This window comes from Chiloscyllium punctatum, chromosome 8 (genome assembly GCF_047496795.1).
Source record: "Chiloscyllium punctatum isolate Juve2018m chromosome 8, sChiPun1.3, whole genome shotgun sequence".
In the NCBI taxonomy this organism is placed as follows: Eukaryota; Metazoa; Chordata; class Chondrichthyes; order Orectolobiformes; family Hemiscylliidae; genus Chiloscyllium; species Chiloscyllium punctatum.
The window spans coordinates 128,045,171-128,063,241 of record NC_092746.1 but is presented as its reverse complement, the minus strand read 5'-3'; the positions used below and the strand labels follow the sequence as shown (position 1 = coordinate 128,063,241).

The window sequence follows — 18,071 nt, the reverse complement described above, 5'->3', positions numbered from 1 at the left end:
CTGTGGGTTGACCGACAATACACTTAGGGAGGGGAATTCCAGGATATTGACCCAACGACAGTGAAGGAATGGCGATATATTTCCAAGTCAGGATGGTGACTGGTTTGGAGGGGAACTTGCGAGGGATGGAGGTGTTCCCAAGTACCTGCTGCCCTAGTCCTTGCCCAACTGGTTGTGGGTTTGGAAGGTACTGTCTGAGGGTCTTTGACGAATTTCTGCAGTGCATTTTGTAGATGGTTACACACTGCTGCTGCTGGCATGGGTGGTGGAGGGAGTGGATGTGGTGCCAATCAAAGTGGCTGCTTTGTCCTGGATGGTGTTAAGCTTCTTGTGTTGTTGGAGCTACACCCATCCAGGCAAGTGGGGAGTATTCCATCACACTCCTGACTTGTGCCTCCTGGATGATGGACAGACTTCAATAGGAATCCATTTAACCTGGCTTCCTTTAATTAATGAGTGACTTTATTAATAATTAGGTGTGAGGAAAATATGTAAGGCAACACACATGCAATGATTAGGTATATAAAGGAATTCCAAAAGCATAAAAGTTTTAGGAACAAGGTAGGTGGATCAGTTTCTGAATTGTTTGTGGTGAGCAGATAGTTGAACATTGCAGTGGAGGTTACCATGAGTTTGATTAGATTACTTACAGTGTGGAAACAGGCCCTTCGGCCCAACAAGTCCACACCACTCCGCTGAAGCGTAACCCACCCATACCCCTACATCTACCCCTTACCTAACACTACAGGCAATTTAGCATGGCCAATTCACCTGACCTGCACATCTTTGGACTGTGGGAGGAAACCGGAGCACCCGGAGGAAACCCACACAGACACAGAGAGAACATGCAAACTCCACACAGTCAGTCGCCTGAGGCGGGAATTGAACCTGGGTCTCTGGCGCTGTGAGGCAGCAGTGCTAACCACTGTGCCACCGTGCTGCCTGTGAAGGTCAATAAATTGCTTCACAATCCTTAGTCTTGCAGGCTGGTTGAGAGTCTGTTTCTCTAGTTCCTTTTTGACTGTGATTGAATTCTGGTGTTCGGAATGTGAGAGTCCTTCTGTTAAGCTATTTGTCTTTTATCTAGCTGCTACCTGACTTCTAGTACACAGAGTGAGGAGTCTCCTTTACCTGCAATACAGAGGTGATGAGGGGATAGTTCTTTGTGACCTTCAGAACACGCTAACGCTTGAATTCTGGTTGGTGTGTGTGAGAATATTCAGTCCCACTAGTGTCGGACTGTCTTTTTAAACCCCGTCCTTTTGTACTCTTCAAACAGAAGAACACAAAATGCATCTGTGGTTTGGGACATCGTCTACACAGGGTGTCTCACTGTTGAGCAGAACCTGTCAGCCCTTTATTGTCGTTGGGATCATGAAAGATCTCAGAGCAGAATGCTTGAAGTTTCTTCAGATGGTACATTCCATCAAGTCCACGCCCATACTGTGTAGGCTAGCCACAGAATTGACACCAGCAGTCCCCTCTGTAACAGTCTGCTTTTTAAAAGCATAGTTTTGGAATTCAGGACTACACATGGCTATAGTATTTCTAGGTTTGGACCCTTCATTGTAACAGAAGACTCTCCAACTGAGAAGGGTTCAGGAAGATTTCTCAAAAGAGCAGCTCACTTGTGTTGGTTGATGGGCTAAGGATGAGAGAGATCCTGCTTGGTGTTCTGTCTTCCTTGCCAGGCAGCGCCATGGGAATGTGCCAATCCATTGAGAGGAGAAGTTGATTGGTTGCGCATCTTCACATGCCCAGCCATATATACACCAGCTGCACTCCCTGTGATCCTACCATTGGCCATCTGATCTGCCTGTCAGGTGACCAAGACTGCCCCATCAAGCTAATTCATTTGCTGATTGGACAATTCTTAACAGTCAGGCAAACATCAAATGCGCAGCTCCGATGTTTTGACAAGTATTGAACACAAAGGTTCAAAGGAAACTTTTCTAGCAGCCAGCATTTTAGTTTGCCTGTCTCGCTTTCTCTGCCTGACCTTTCTCCTGCGTTTGGGCTCACTCATGAACTGGAGCTATTCCATGAATTCCTGCAGAAATTTACCAAAGATCCTCAGACAGCACCTTCCAAACCCACAACCACTTCCCTCTAGAAGGACAGGGCAGCAGATACACGGGAATACCACCCCCTGCAAGTTCCCCTCCAAGCCACTCCCCACCTTGACTTGGAAATATATCACGGCTCCTTCAGTGTCGCTGGGTCAAAATCCTGGAACGTCCTCCCTAAGGTATTGTGGGTCAACCTACAGCGCATGGTCTGCAGTGATTCAAGAAGGCAGTTCATCCCCACCTTCTCAAGGGGCAACTAGGGATAGTCAATAAATGCTGGGTCCAGCTAGAAACACCCACATTCCACAAATGAGTAAATAAAGTCTTCAGGACAACCCAACAATTTCTGACAGGGCCTCATTTAAATATTGATCCTGAAAGATGCCATTACTTGATAGTGCAGCATTTGGGTAAGGGGACAGTGTAGAGGGAGCTTTATTCTGTCTCTAATCCCATGCTGTCCCTGTCCAGGGAGTTTTTGATGGTGGACAGTGTAGAGGGAGCTTTACTCTGTAGCTTAACCCCATTCTGTGCCTGTCCTGGGAATGCCTATCTTGGAAAGCGGGCCGTACCAGACCTTCAGTTGGGGAATGTCACTGAACAGGTGATTGAAGTTTCAGTGGGGGAGCATCTTAGGAACAGTGATCATAATTCCTTAAGTTTTAAGAAGGTTAAGGATAAGGCTAAGACTAGTCCTTGGGTGAAAGTACTAAATTAGGGGAAGGCTAATTCCAACAATATTAGGCCAGAACTGGAGAAATTAGATTTGAGGTCGGCTGTTTGAGGGTAAATCCCCATCTGACACGTGAGAGTTTTTTCGAGGCCAGTTGATCAGAGTTCAGGACCAGCATGCTCCTGTTGGAGTTGGAAGAGAAAGAAAGTATTAGGAATCCTAGTGATATTGAAATTTAGTCACAATAAAAGGAATTATTTGTAAGGTTTAGGAAACTGAAATCAGGCAAGGTCCTTGAGGAGTGTAAAGGAAGCAGCAAAGATTTTAAACAAGGAATTAGTTGGGCAAACAGGAGCCGTGAAATGTCCTTGGCAAGTAGGAGTGAGGAGAATCCCAAGGCATTTTATTGGTATTATCAGCAAAAGGCAGCGAGGGAAAGGGTAGGTCCACACTAGGACAAAGGAGGGAATTTGGGTGGAGCCAGACGGAGTAAGTGAGGTCTTTAATGAGTACTTCACATTGGTATTCACCAAGGAGAGGGAGATGGTAAGGTTAGGGAGCGGTATGCTGATATTCCTGGGGCATGCCAACATTAGGAAGGAGAAGTATTCAGTGTCTTTAAAAGCATTAAGGTAGTTAAGTCTGAGGGGCTGATGGGATCTATCCCAGGGTACTGAGGGTGACAAGGGAGGAGATTGCTGAGGCCTTGACAGAGATTTTTGTATCCTCTTTAGCTACAGGCAAGGCCCCAGAAAACTGGAAAATAACCAATGTTGTCCCTTTGTTTGAAGGGCATCAGGGATAATCCAGGAAATTAGAGGCTGGTGAACCATACGTCTGAGGTAGGGAGATTATTGGAGACGATTCTCAGGGGGCAGGATTTACTCGCATTTGGAATAGAATGGACTTATTATGGACAGTCAGCATGACTTTGGACAGGGGAGGGGTTGTTTCACAAATTTCATGGGGTTTTTTTGATGAATGTGACTGAGGGTAGGGCAGTGGGTGTTGTCCACATGGACTTTACTAAAGCATTTGACAAGGTCCCTCATGGTAGGTTGGTCCAGGGGATTAAGTCACATGGGATCCTCAGTGAGTCGGTAAGTTGGAAACAAAATTAGGTTGGTCATAGAAGACAGAGAGTAGTGGTGAAAGGGTATCTGTCTGATTGGAAATCGGAGATCAGTACATTTGCGGATAACACAAAAATTGGAGGCGTCGTGGTAGTGAGACAGGTTGTCGGAGGATACAGTAGGAAATAGATCAATGTGATACAAGTGTGAGGTGATGCATTTTGGGAGGTCACAGGCAAAAGGTAAGTATCTGGTAAATGGCAGGATCCTGAGGAGCATTGACACAGAGGGGTCTAGGGGTGCAAGGCCATAGCTCCCTGAAAGTGGTAACACAACAGGATAAAGTGGGAAAGACAGCGTAGGGTATGTTCCATCAGTCAGGGCATTGAGGATAAAGGTTGGCAAATTATGCTGCAGCTGTATCAAACTTTAGTCGGGCCACATTTGGAGGGTTGTGCACGATTCTTGAGGTCACACTATTGGAAGGACGTGGAGGCTTTGGAGAGGGAGCAAAAGGAAGTTTACCAGGACTGGAGTGTATTAGCTGTAAGGAGAGGTTGGACAAAGCTGGATTGTTTTCTCTAGAGTGTCAGAGGCTGAGGGGTGACCTGATAGAAGTGTTTAAAATTATGAGAGGCATTGATAGGGTGGATATTGGGAGTTTTTTTTTCCCAGGGTGGTAATGTCAGAATCTAGGGGGCATAGGTTTAAGGTCAGAGGGGGAATGTTTAAAGGAGATGTGCGAGACGTGTTTTATACCGAGAGTGTTCGGTGCCTGGAATGTGGCAGGGACGATGGTAGAAACAGATTTAATTGCAACAATTAAGAGGCATTGAGACAGAGACATGACCAGGCAGGACATCGAGGGATATGGACCATGTGCTGGCAGATGGGATTAGTTTGAGAATGGGATCATAGTTGACACCGACATGGTGTGCCAGAGGGCCTGTTCCTGTGCTGTACTGCTCTACGTTGTGTAACCCCTGTCCTGGGATTGTTTGGTACATTTTTGTCCCATACCAACAGCAGTGAGCAATATGATACTCCTGTCAGTGAAAGATGATAATGAAAGAGTCTGGGTTGAGCGTGGAGCTGTGTTTTTGTAGGAAATGGAGAATGGCCTACCAGGAGAAGCTCCAAGCCTCCATCAATAAACACGTCAACTTGTACGAAGAGAACACACAGGAACTGTCTGACCTGATGGTGGAGGAGGATGCAATGCTGCTGAAAACTGCTGATGTGATTTTCATGACAACCACAGGTACCGATTTAACATTGAGTTACGTTTTGGGAAAGATCAACATCCAAGAGATGGGTCCGGATCATCTGTGGTCCAGTGACAAGAAATGATTGTGCTTCCATCAAACTGTTCCACACTGTCAGGAGGTCTCAAACCGTGTTAAACAGTGGTTCAGCAGCCAATCTGCACACAACATGCTCCCACCATCAGATAACAAACTTGGTTTGTTTTGGTGATGGTCACACATGCCAATTAGGAACTTATGATATTTCACCCTCATATGAGGGGGCAAAGACAGCTTGTTTGTATTCTAAAACAGCATCTCTGACAGTGCGGCGCTCCCTCAGCGCCGACCCTCCGACAGTGCGGCGCTCCCTCTGTGCTGAGCCTCCGACAGTGCGGTGCTCCCTCAGCACTGACCCTCCGACAGTGCGGCATTCCCTCTGTGCTGACCCTCCGACAGTGCGGCACACCCTCAGCGCTGACCCTCCGACAGTGCGGCGCTCCCTCAGCACTGACCCTCCGACAGTGCGGAACTCCCTCAGCGCTGACCCTCCGACAGTGCGGCGCTCCCTCAGCGCTAAGCCTCCGACAGTGCGGCATTCCCTCTGTGCTGACCCTCCGACAGTGCGGTGCTTCCTCAGCACTGACCTACCGACAGAGCGGTGCTCCCTCAGTGCTGATCCTCCAGCAGTGCCCATTTCCTCAACACTGACCATCCGACAGTGCGGCATTCCCTCTGTGATGACCCTCCGACAGTGTGGCGCTCCCTCAGCATTGATCCTCTGACAGTGAAGCACTCCCTCAGCACTGACCCTCAGTGCAACACTCCCTCAGCACTGAGCTTCAGACAGTGCGGCGCTCCCTCAGCGCTGACCCTCCGACTGTGCAGCATTCCCTCTGTGCTGAACCTCCGACAGTGCGGTGCTCCCTCTGGGCTGACCCTTTGACCATGCCCATTCCCTCAACACTGATCCTCCGACAGTGCGGCATTCCTTCTGTGCTGACCCTCTGACAGTGTGCCGCTCCCTCAGCACTGACCTTCCGACAGTGAGGCGCTTCCTCAGCACTGACACTCCTACAGTGCGGCGCTCCCTCAGTGCTGATCCTGACAGTGTGATGCTCCCTCAGCACTGACCCTTTGACAGTGCAGCACACCCTCAGCACTGACCCTCCGACAGTGCGGCACTCTCTCAGCACTGACCCTCCGACAGTGTGGCACTCCCTCAGCGCTGACCCTCTGACAGTGCGGCGCGCTCTCAGTGTTTGAATCATTCTGGGACTGAAAGGCTGGGGGAATGTTAAGTAGAGTCAATTGTATCATTCAGTTAACATGGGCTCCTACCAACATGCCAGTGAGGCCCTCTGAACAACATTGGCTTTGAGCTAAGCAACCCCTCTAGTTGCTTGAAATTTTCATCCTTACTTTCAAATCCCTGTGTAGTGTTGCCGCTCCTGATCTCCGTGATCTCCACCAGTCCAAACAACCTCTCGATATATCTGTGCTGTTCTAACTCCCGTCTCTCTTGAGCATCCTCATTTTAATTGTTTCTCCATCTGTGGCTGTGCCTTCAGTTGTGTGGGCCCCAAATTCTGAAACTCTTGCCCTAAACCACGCTTTACCTCACTGTCCTCCTTTTAAGATGCTTCTTGGATCAAGGTTTTGGTCACCTCTCCTTATAACCCTTTATCTTATTGTTGCATTTTATTTTGTGATGCTCCTGTGACACATCTAGAACATAGAACATTACAGCGCAGTACAGGCCCTTCGGCCCTCGATGTTGCGCTGGCCTGTCATACCAATCTGAAGCCCATCCCACCTACACTTTTCCATGTAAGTCCATGTGCTTGTCCAATGACGACTTAAAGTTGGCGAATCTATTACCGTTGCAGGCAAAGCATTCTATACCCTTACTAATCTCTGAGTGAAGAAACTACCTCTGACATCTGTCCTATATCTATCACCCGTCAAATTAAATCTATGTCCCCTCGTGTTAGCCATCACCATCCAAGGAAAAAGGCTCTCCCTGTCCACCCTATCTAACCCTCTGATTATCTTGTGTGTCTCAATTAAGTCACCTCTCAATCTTCTTCCCTCTAACGAGAACAGCCTCCAGTCCCTCAGCCTTTCCATGTAAGATCTTCCCTCCATACCAGGCAACATCCTAGTAAATCTCCTCTGCATCCTTTCCAAAGCTTCCACATCCTCTTTATAATGTGGTGACCAGACCTGTACACAATACTCCAAGTACAAATCTACATCTAAATGGGATGTGGGCATTGCTGAGTGGCCAATGTTTACTCCCATCCCTAGTTGCCCTTGCAGTGTGGTGGTGAGCTGCCTTCCTGAACCATTGCAGTCCGTGTGGTATCAGGACCCCCACTCGGTGCTGGTTAGGGAGGGACCCAGCAGCACTATGTTACCGAACAGCCGATTTGGGAATGTATCACTGTTCCCTCGAGAAAATGTGGCAAAAACTTGGGCCGGTGGTTTGGGGGAGAGAAGCGAAAGTTAACGTTTTGAGTCCAGAATGACTTTTCTTTGGAACTACTCTGTGGGAGCTTGATGATGCCAGGTCATTGTGGATGGCCAATTTACAGGTAATCGCAATGAGTTGTAATATATTAAAGGTGCTACACCAATGAAGGTTGTTGTTCCCTCCTGGCCTGTGCGGGTGCCCAGGGCCTTACGTTGCGTTTTGCCCTGATTTGCAGGAGCTGCCAAGTACCGGGCCCTGCTGCAGAAGGTTGAACCCCGGATTGTCCTGGTTGAAGGCGCGGCTGAGGTGTTGGAGGCTCATGTGGTGACCGCACTGACTCCATCTTGTCAACACCTCATCATGATCGGTGATTACAAACAGGTAAAGGCCATTGTCCTGTCTCATTGGAATCCAGTGAGTTTTGCTTGCACCCTCATTGGGATCTCGTGTTTGCTGTCTTGCTGGGATCAAAACGCATTTTTCTCAATGGGATCCAGTGACATATTCCTGACACTGTCATTGGGATGTAGTGGGAAATTCCTTATGCTCTTGTTGGGATCCAGTGGGGACATTCCTCACACTCTCTCGCTGGGATCCTTCCTCTGTCCGAGAGAAGGGAGGTCACAATTTACATCAGTGTTCCGTGGGAAGCTGGGAAAAGGGTCATGTTGTGGAAGCTCTTCATTGTGTACTCCTCAGGACTCTGTGCAAGAAATACCAACATAAAGGGGAAACAACACTGAGACTGTATGAAAGGACGTGCTGATTCTGATCGGTAGTGACGTTTCCATGGAGTGAGCACAAGTTAATGATGATTGATTAGTTAACTGCCAAGCTGTGTTTAAATTTAAACCAGGCAGATCAACTCTGATGTCTCAAGACATTGCTCTGAGAAATTATCCAGCGAATTACTGTCTTCTGTTATCTCCTATGACACTATATTCACGGAAAGCAAATTCCTGAATGAACCATTGTCCATGGGAAAGGCTGTGGGTGCAAGTGGACGAACTCTCTGTCACAGATATCAGTAGATTCTTGTGAATAAAGTGATGTTGAAGGATCCAGGGAGAAGGGAAGTAAATGGGATTAAGATCAGCCATGTTCCCACTAGCAGTTTCATAGGCCAGCTTATTCCTCATTGTCTTGTATTTCCCACCATCATTGTAAAATGAAAAGATATTTGGAGTTTATTGTCAGATGAACTTTATTTAAAGAACATGTGGCTTTGTCATGCTGCAAGGGCCATGTGACAATGCATCACTTCCTTTGACATATATTAGGCTTCTTTGGTATCTCACACAGTCAGACGTAACCCTTTGTGTAACATTACACAGGGATATGTGCATGGTGCAGAAGGAGGCCATTCAGCCCATTATCACTGTGCCAGCTCTCAGAAGGGGCAACCATCCTGGTAAACCTCTTTTGCACCCTCTCCAAAACCTTCACATCTTCCTGTAGTTGGGGGAGCAGAACTGCATACAATACTCCAAATGTGGCCTATTAAAAGTTTTATACAGCTGCAACACGACTTGCCAACCTTTATATCCACTGCCCCGACCGATGAAGGCAAATGTGCCATACAGCTTATTTACCACCTTTATCCACTGGTGTTTCAATTTTCAGGGAGCTATGGACTTGCATCCTAAGATCCCTCTGTATATCAATACTCCTGCAATTTACTGTATATTGGCCTTCATAGTGAGAGGATTTGAGTACAGGAACAAGGATGTCTTGCTGCAATGATCCAGGGTATTGGTGAGGCCACTCTGTGCAGTTTTGCTGTCCTCTAAGGGAGGATGCTCTTGCTGTAGAGGGAGTCTGGTGAAAGTTTGCCAGGTTGACTCCTGCAATGGCAGGGCTGACATATGAGGGGAGGTAGAGTCGGTTGGAGTTTAGAGGAATGGGGTGGGGGGGATTCCCATAGAAACCTATAAAATTCTAACAGGGTACGACAGGTTAGGCGCAGGAAGGGATGTTCCGGATGATGGAATCCATAATCAGAGGTCATTCCTTATGGATAAGGGGTAAACCAATTAGAACTGAGCTGAGGAGAAATGTCTGCACCCGGACAGCCTGTGGAATTCTCTGGCACAGGAAGTGGTTGAGGCCAGAATGTTCAGGGAGGAGGTAGATATCGCTCTTGTGGCTAAGGGGATCGTGGGATATGGTGGACGGGAGGGCAGGAGTCAGATCTGGAGCTGCGTGGTCATTTTGAATTGTGGAGCAGGCTTGAGGGGCTGAGTGGCCTCCTCCTGCTCCTACCTTTTATATTCCAGTGGGTTCCAGAGGGGCCATCCATACTCCAAGGGGTTCCCTCAGACGACGCCTGCTGCTTGTGCACATTGCTGAACGCTGACCAGGACAGGAAATGACATCTTTCCTTTTTAACTGTTTCAGCCTCCCTCAGGGCATTGTGGGTCTGCCCAAAGGACATGGCTGCAGCAGCTCTGCACCGCTCACCCCCACCTACTCAAGGGGCAACTGGGGATGGGCAATAAATGCTGGGCCCAGCCAGTCACCCCCATGTCCCAGGAGTGAATGAATATAAAACACTTGTGGTGTAGCTGGCTAGATCAGAGGGTATTGCCTGTCCCTAGTTGCCCTTGAGAAGATAGGAGTGAGCTGTCTCTGTGACCTGCTGCAGTAACTATAGCAATTTCCATGCAGTTAAGTGGGACAGGAATGAGAAGGGGAGATGGTGCTGTAGTGTCAATGTTTCTGGGACGAGTAATCCACAGACTAATGCTCTGAAAGTGGCTAGATTCAAAGAATGAATGAGTGCAGTTTATAACTCTGGAATTGAAAGCTAGTCTTGGTATTGGTGACCGTGAAATGATCGTTGGCTGTTGAATCTCTCTGATGAGCAGAGGCCCCTTTGCACAGGTCTCCCTCCACATCACACTCTCCCCTGTTATTCTATCTCTTACAGCTCAGGCCGAAGTTAACAGATCACACTGTGGCCTCTCAGTACCATCTGGACGTGTCACTGTTTGAGCGAATGATCAAAAACAAGATTCCGTACGTGAGGCTGAGTCAGCAGGTACGAGGGCAAGTCCTCCCGGATTGTCAGGAGCTGAGCTCTGCTCGCATGTCATAGAGTCATAGAGTCAAAGAGATGTACAGCACGGGATCAGACCCTTCGGTCCAACCTGGCCATGCCGACTAGATATCCCAACCCAATCTATCCCACCTGCCAGCACCTGGCCCATATCCCTCCAAACCCTTCCTATTCATATACCCATCCAGATGCCTCTTAAATGTTGCAATTGTACCAGCCTCCACCACTTCCCCTGGCAGCTCATTCCATACACGTACCACCCTCTGTGTGAAAAAGTTGCCCCTTAGGTCTCTTTTATATCTTTCCCCTCTCACCCTAAACCTATGCCCTCTAGCTCTGGACTCCCCACCCCAGGGAAAAGACTTTGTCTATCTATCCTATCCATGATTCTCATAATTTTGTAAACCTCTATAAGGTCACCCCTCAGCCTCCGACGCTCCAGGGAAGACAGCACCAGCCTGTTCAGCCTCTCCCTGTAGCTCAGATGCTCCAACTCTGGCAACATTCTTGTAAATCTTTTCTGAACCCTTTCAAGTTTCACAACATCTTTCTGATAGGAAGGAGACCAGAATTGCACACAATATTCCAACAGTGGCCTAACCAATGTCCTGTACAGCCGCAACATGACCTCCCAACTCCTGTACTCAATACTCTGACCAATAAAGGAAAGCATACCAAACGCCTTCTTCACTATCCTATCTATCCTAGGACCTTACAATTATGTGTATAAGTCCTGCTAAGATTTGCTTTCCCGAAATGCATTTATCTGTATTAAACTCCATTTGCCACTTCTCAGCCCATTTGCCCATCTGAGCAAGATCCTGTTGTAATCTGAGGTAACCCTCTTCGCTGTCCACTACACCTCCAATATTGGTGTCATCTACAAACTTACTAACTGTACCTTCTATGCTCGCATCCGAATCATTTATGTAAATGACAAAAATTAGAGGACCCAGCACCGATCCTTGTGGCACTCCACTGGTCACAGGCCTCCAGTCTGTAAAACAACCCTCCACCACCACCCTCTGTCTTCTACCTTTGAGCCCGTTCTGTATCTAAATGGCTAGCTCTCCCTGTATTCCATGAGATCTAACCTTGCTGATCAATCTCCCATGGGGAACCTTGTCAAACGCCTTACTGAAGTCCATATAGATCACATCTACTGCTCTGCCCTCATCAATCTTCTTTGTCACTTCTTTAAAAAATTCAATCAAGTTTGTGAGCAATTATGGAAACATGGCTCAGGGATGGGCAGGACTGACAGCTTAATGTTCCAGGATACAAATGCTACAGGAAGGGCACCCACATTGACACATCTGCATTCGCTCATACAAACATACAATGCTCATGTGCGCGTCTCACACACACACACACACACACACACACACACACACAAATATATGTCCCATCACCAGCTGAGATGGTAGTGTTGATTGAGAAACCTCCGCATTGTTCTCTTATGAGCTGTGCTAATCCATGGTGGCTCAGTGGTTAGCACTGCTGCCTCACAGCACCAGGGACCACCCTTGGTGACTGTGCAAACTCCACACAGAGACGTTCTGCCTGTCCCTGGGAGGGTTTCCTCTGACAGTCCAAAGACATGCAGGTTTGGCGGATTGGCTGCGTGGTGTCCAGAGATCTGTAGCTGAGGTGGATTAGCCATGGGAAATGCTGGGATGGGGTGGTGGGTCTGGGTGGGATGCTCTGATTGTTGGGGTGGGCTGAATGGCCTGCTTCCACATTGAAGGGAGTCAATGATTCTTTTCCAATTGCTTCCAGCATCGAATGAGACCCGAAATCTCCCAGTTACTGGTCCCAACTTTCTACCCCAAACTCGAGGACCACAGCTCGGTGTCAGTCTATGAAGATATCAAGGTGAGAATCCCAGTGAGACCTGGCCACTGTGACACAAAGCACTGAGACCATTTGGCCCACCATGCTTCAGCCAGCCCCTTACAGAGCTATGCAAGTAATCACCCTGCATGGAGTTCCTTTCCCATTGCCCTGTCTATGAGGATAAGGGCAGCAGCTGAAGGGGAGCACTACTGCCCACACCAGTCTCTCCATTGTTCGGCTCAGGCCAGTTGGATTGCAGGTTGACCAATGGGAAAGACATGTCCATCACTGAATATGATAGCCGCCACAGTTGAATAGCTTGCCTTTTCAGCCCAGGAGAAGGGATGGGGGATTAGGGGTTAGGTTTGGGTGGGGAAGGTTTCCTTTACTTGCTCCTGGCTGTTTGTTATCCAACCTGATTGCCCTGGAACTGAGCATCTTGTTGGACCCATTTCAGAGGGTGGCACTGCTGTGGGTCTGGAGTCACATGTAGGCCTCTCCAGGTAAGGCTTTCCTTTCCTAAAGGACATTAGGGGACCAACGGGTTTTTACAACAATCGATCATTAACTGCATTTGAGTACCCGCAGCTGCCATGTTGAAATTTGAACCCGTGTCTCTTGAGCAGAAATGGACTCCAGTGGTTCAAGAAGGCAGCTCCCCATCACCTCCTCAAGGGGCAACTGGAGACCGGCAATAAATGCTGGGCCCAGCCAGTGCTGCCCATATTCCATCAATGAACATTGGAAAAGGCACTAGCCTGAGCCTGTGGTTCACCAGATGTTACCATGACTTACTCCATTAGTTTCAGAATGAGACTTGGGTCCTGACTCTGTGTGTGTGTGTCTCTCCTGATTTTCTCCCCAGGGCCTGATGACAAATATCTTCTTCATTGAGCACCAGGTGGACGAGGACAAGAGCACCCAGGCCGGAGGCTACAGCAATGAACACGAGGCGCAGTTCCTGGTGGGGCTGTGCCATTACCTGCTGCAGCAGGGGTACAGGGCGGAGCAGCTAACGATCCTGACCCCTTACACTGCCCAGATGTGGAGGATCCGCAATCTGGTCCGGGACCGTGACATGGCCTCCGTCTCTGTCAAGGCCATCGATGACTTCCAGGGTGGAGAGAGTGACATTGTCCTCCTGTCGCTGGTGCGCAGTAACTGGGAGGAGGGTCCTGATCTCCCGGGGAACAAGAACCACCTGTGCGTGGCCCTCTCCAGAGCCAGGATGGGCTTCTACTGCACGGGCCACTTCCAGAGGCTGCAGCAGGGCCCTGAGAGAAAGCTCTGGGAATCGCTCCTGCGGCCGCTGAAGGACAAGGGCCTGACGGGGAAAGGTCTGCCTGCTCCCTGCCCCAACCACCCAGACCGACGCGTCATCGTGGAGACCCCGGAGGGTTTCTGGCGCTTCCCTGGCTGGACGTGCAGCGGTCCCTGCGGTGCCCGCCTGGACTGTGGCCATTACTGCCGCCAGCGGTGCCACTCTCACCGGCCGGGCCAGCGGGGGAGCCGCTGTAAGGAGCTCTGCGGCCGAGTGCTCTGCCAGAGCGGGCACCGCTGCCCCAAGCGCTGCTGGGAGCAGTGCGGGCCCTGCCAGGAGACGGTGGAGAAGGTGGTGCCAGGGTGTGGGCACACGCAGCGGGTAGAGTGCGGGGTCCCTGCAGCGCCCTGCCAGCAGCCCTGCGCCAGGCTCTTAGAGTGCGGGCACCAATGCCAGCAGCGCTGCAGCGAGGACTGCAGCAAGCAGCTGTGCCCGGCAAAGTGCACAGAGACCCTGCAGTGTGGGCACCCCTGCACGGGCACCTGCGCCGAATGCCTGCAGGGCAGGCTGCACCGAGGCTGCAGGAGGAAGTGTGGCCGGCTGCTCCTCTGCGGGCACCTGTGCAAGGCCCCCTGCGCCGAGAGCTGCCCGCCCTGCCCCCTGCCGTGTGATAACCGGTGCTGGCACAGTGTGTGCCCGGGGAGGTGCGGAGAGATCTGCGAGCCCTGCCAGCAGCCTTGCCCCTGGAGGTGCCCCCACCACCAGTGCAGCCGGCGCTGCTCCGAGGAGTGCGACCGCCCCCGGTGCGGCCTGCCTTGCGAGCGCCCGCTCCCCTGCGGGCACCCCTGCGTGGGCCTGTGCGGGGAGCCCTGCCCCTCCCTGTGCCGCACCTGCCACCGGGAGCAGCTGGGGGGCGGGCCCGGTGCCCGCTTCGTGCTGCTGGAGGACTGTGGCCACATCCTGGAGGTGGGCGCCCTGGACCGCCTGATGGACGAGGGCCCGAGGCCCCTCCGCCTCGAGGCCTGCCCCAAGTGCGGGACCCCCATTCGCTGGAACGGACGCTACGCCGACGCCATCAAGAGGAGGTGGCGCGGCATCAACCGGGTGAAGAGCATCGTACTCGGCGCTGCGGAGGAGGTGGAGGAGATGAAGAAGCATCTGAGGGATGCCATCATCGCGGCCTCCATTAACCAGCAGTACAAGGAGCAGAGGTACAGCATTCGCAAGAAGGTGGAGGCTTCACAGTCACTGCCGGGGCTGCAGGCCCTGGGCAGAGCTCTCTGCATCTTCCAGTTCCTGGACACTGTCCGGAAGCAGGTGAGAGCGTGCCCCCAGCACGAGCAGCTCCACTTGGACATCATGCTGACCAGAGTGGACTGCTGGCTCGATACCAAGGTGGCACCCTTCACCTGGCAGCAGCTGAACGAATGTAGAAACGAGATCGCCAGGATCTCCTGCCTGGCCGAGCTGAAGAGGCTGCAGCATCACTGGGAGGCTGAGGGAGGCGCCAAGGGGAGGGCACAGGCACTGGCGGAGACCGTTGCCCCCCTCCTCGAGGACCTGACCGGGAAACTGACGGAGGCGACCGAGCAGCGCGTGAGAGGGGCCGTGGAGGAGCTGACGCAGAGCTTCCACTGTCCGGGGGAGCCGTGGTTCTCCGGGCCTGAGAGGCTCACGGCAATCGAGGACGTGGTGAAGCAAGACTGGTATCAGTGCCCAAAAGGCCACCTGTACGCCGTGGAAGAGTGTGGGCAGTCAGGGGACCGCGAGGAGTGTCTGGAGTGTGTGCTGGTGATGGACAGAGAGTGAACCCCTCGAAGACAGCAATGACCCCCCCACCCCCCGCCCCCCCCAATTGCTGAAGGGGGCTGGCAATGCCAGTGCTTACCCTCCGTGGGGTCAGAGTCGGGGCAGTAGTCCAGGCCGACATACCCCAGTGCAGTACTGAGGGAATGCTGCCCTGTTGGAGGTGCCACCTTTTCGTCGGAGACATAATTCCATCAGCACTTTCAGCTAAATACTAAAGATTCCACATCTACCACTTTGGCGAAGATCTGTAATGTTCTTAAATACATCTCAACAACTATTCATCTCTTCACTAACCTGGCTGCATCATCTCATTTATTTTGAGTTATTTTTGAGTTGTGGGCATCGTCAGCACCCATCCTTAGTTACCCACCAGAAGGGTGGGTCACCTTTCTCCAGTTGCTGTCGTTCATGCGGTTTATAGAACATAGAACAATGGAGCACAGAACAGGCCCTTCGGCCCACGATGTTGTGCCGAACATTTGTCCTAGCTTAAGCACCTATCCATGTACCTATCCAATTGCCGCCTAAAGGTCAACAATGATTCTGACTCTGCCCCTCCCACAGGCAGCGCATTCCATGCCCCCACCACTCTCTGGGTAAAGAACCTACCCCTGACATCCCCCCTATACCTTCCACCCTTCACCTTAAATTTATGTTACAAGTAGAGACACAGTGCTCATTTTCCCAACTCCCTGTCCGACATCAGTGTGAAAGAAGCTGGCTGTTCGCACGAGGAATATTGGAAGTTACAGCTCAGTGGAGAATACAGGACAGACTCTACCTTCAACTGGCCTTTAATAAACAGAACTAGATCTCCACAACATTTCCTGTTATCGTCTTTGATTTTGTTGTTGCTTGTGACCTCCAGTGACAAGTGAGGATGTGGGTGGGGATTCTACCCATTGCTTTACATAGGAGCATGTCCCAGAACACCATCTCCTGGTTATTCAATCTTAGATCCTGGTACAGAAGGAGACCAGGCAGCCTGCTGGAAGACTATACTCCCTTTCGAAAAGGTCTGTCCCTGAAGTTGCCTGTTCACCAAGCCTTTTAACATTTCTCAGAATCACAGATTTGATTCAGCACAGAAGGAGATCTCTCTCGTTCTCTCTCTCTCTCTCATTCTCTCTCTCTCGTTCTCTCTCTCTCTCTCGTTCTCTCTCTCTCTCTCGTTCTCTCTCTCTCGTTCTCTCTCTCTCGTTCTCTCTCTCTCTCATTCTCTCTCTCTCTGAATGAACATTTCACCTCCCGTCATTCTGCTGCCTTCCCCCTGTGCTCTAAATAGCTCCCTAACAAATCTCCAGGGCCAACAATCCCGAGTTCTCCAGCCGATCTGCAGCAGAATCTTATCATCCCTAGAACCACCTTCTAATCACGTTCTTGTCCTTTCCCCTGGTGCCCCAGAATTGCATGTTATACTCCAGCTGAGGTCTGATAAGTATTTTCTTTAGATTACTGACAGTGTGGAAACAGGCCCTTCGGCCTAACAAGTTCACACCGACCCTCTGACGAGCAACCTACCCAGAACCATTTCCCTCCGACTAATGCACCTAACACTACGGGCAATTTAGCATGGCCAATTCACCCGACCTGCACATCTTTGGATTGTGGGAGGAAGCCGGAGCACCTGGAGGAAACCCATGCAAACATGACACAAAGGTTGGAGGTGTCGTTGACAGTATAGAGGGCTGTTGTAGGCTGCAGCGGGACATTGACAGGATGCAGAGATGGGCTGAGAGGTGGCAGATGGAGTTCAACCTGGATAAATGCAAGGTGATGCATTTTGGAAGGTCGAATTTGAAAGCTGAGTACAGGATTAAGGATAGGATTATTGGCAGTGTGGAGGAACAGAGGGATCTTGATGTGCAGGTACAAAGATCCCTTAAAATGGCCACCCAAGGGGACAGGGTTGTTAAGAAAGCATATGGTGTTTTGGCTTTCATTAACAGGGGGATTGAGTTTAAGAGTCGTGAGATCTTGTTGCAGCTCTATAAAACTTTGGTTAGACCGCACTTGGAATACTGCATCCAATTCTGGTCGTCCTATTATAGGAAAGATGTGGATGCTTTGGAGAGGGTTCAGAGGAGGTTTACCAGGATGCTGCCTGGACTGGAGGGCTTATCTTATGAAGAGAGGTTGACTGAGCTTGGACTTTTTTCTTTGGAGAAAAGGAGGAGGAGAGGGGACCTAATTGAGGTATACAAGATAATGAGAGGCATAGATAGAGTCGATAGCCAGAGACTATTTCCCAGGGCAGAAATGACTAACACGAGGGGTCATAGTTTTAAGCTGGTTGGAGGAAAGCATAGAGGGGATGTCAGATGCGGGTTCTTTACACAGAGAGTTGTGAGAGCATGGAATGCGTTGCCAGCAGCAGTTGCGGAAGCAAGGTCATTGAGGACATTTAAGAGACTGCTGGACATGCATATGGTCACAGAGATTCGAGGGTGCATACATGAGGATCAGTGGTCAGCACAACAACGTGGGCTGAAGGACCTGTTCTGTGCTCTACTGTTCTATGTTCTAACACTGAGAGAATGTGCAAACTCCACACAGGCAGTTGCCCAAGGCA

The 18,071-nt window shown here is 50.4% G+C and overlaps 1 protein-coding gene across 1 annotated transcript in view; it reads left to right on the top strand.

The window, feature by feature from the left end:
* Positions 1–16,320, top strand: part of LOC140480892 (NFX1-type zinc finger-containing protein 1-like) — a 43,764-nt gene extending 27,444 nt beyond the window's left edge. The window contains exons 11-15 of the mRNA XM_072576456.1: positions 4,922–5,076; positions 7,771–7,916; positions 10,465–10,575; positions 12,373–12,468; positions 13,295–16,320. Coding sequence (XP_072432557.1) covers positions 4,922–5,076; positions 7,771–7,916; positions 10,465–10,575; positions 12,373–12,468; positions 13,295–15,499 — 2,713 coding nt within the window. The 3' untranslated portion in view covers positions 15,500–16,320. The remainder of the gene's footprint in view (positions 1–4,921; positions 5,077–7,770; positions 7,917–10,464; positions 10,576–12,372; positions 12,469–13,294) is intronic.
* Positions 16,321–18,071: the final 1,751 nt, after the last annotated feature.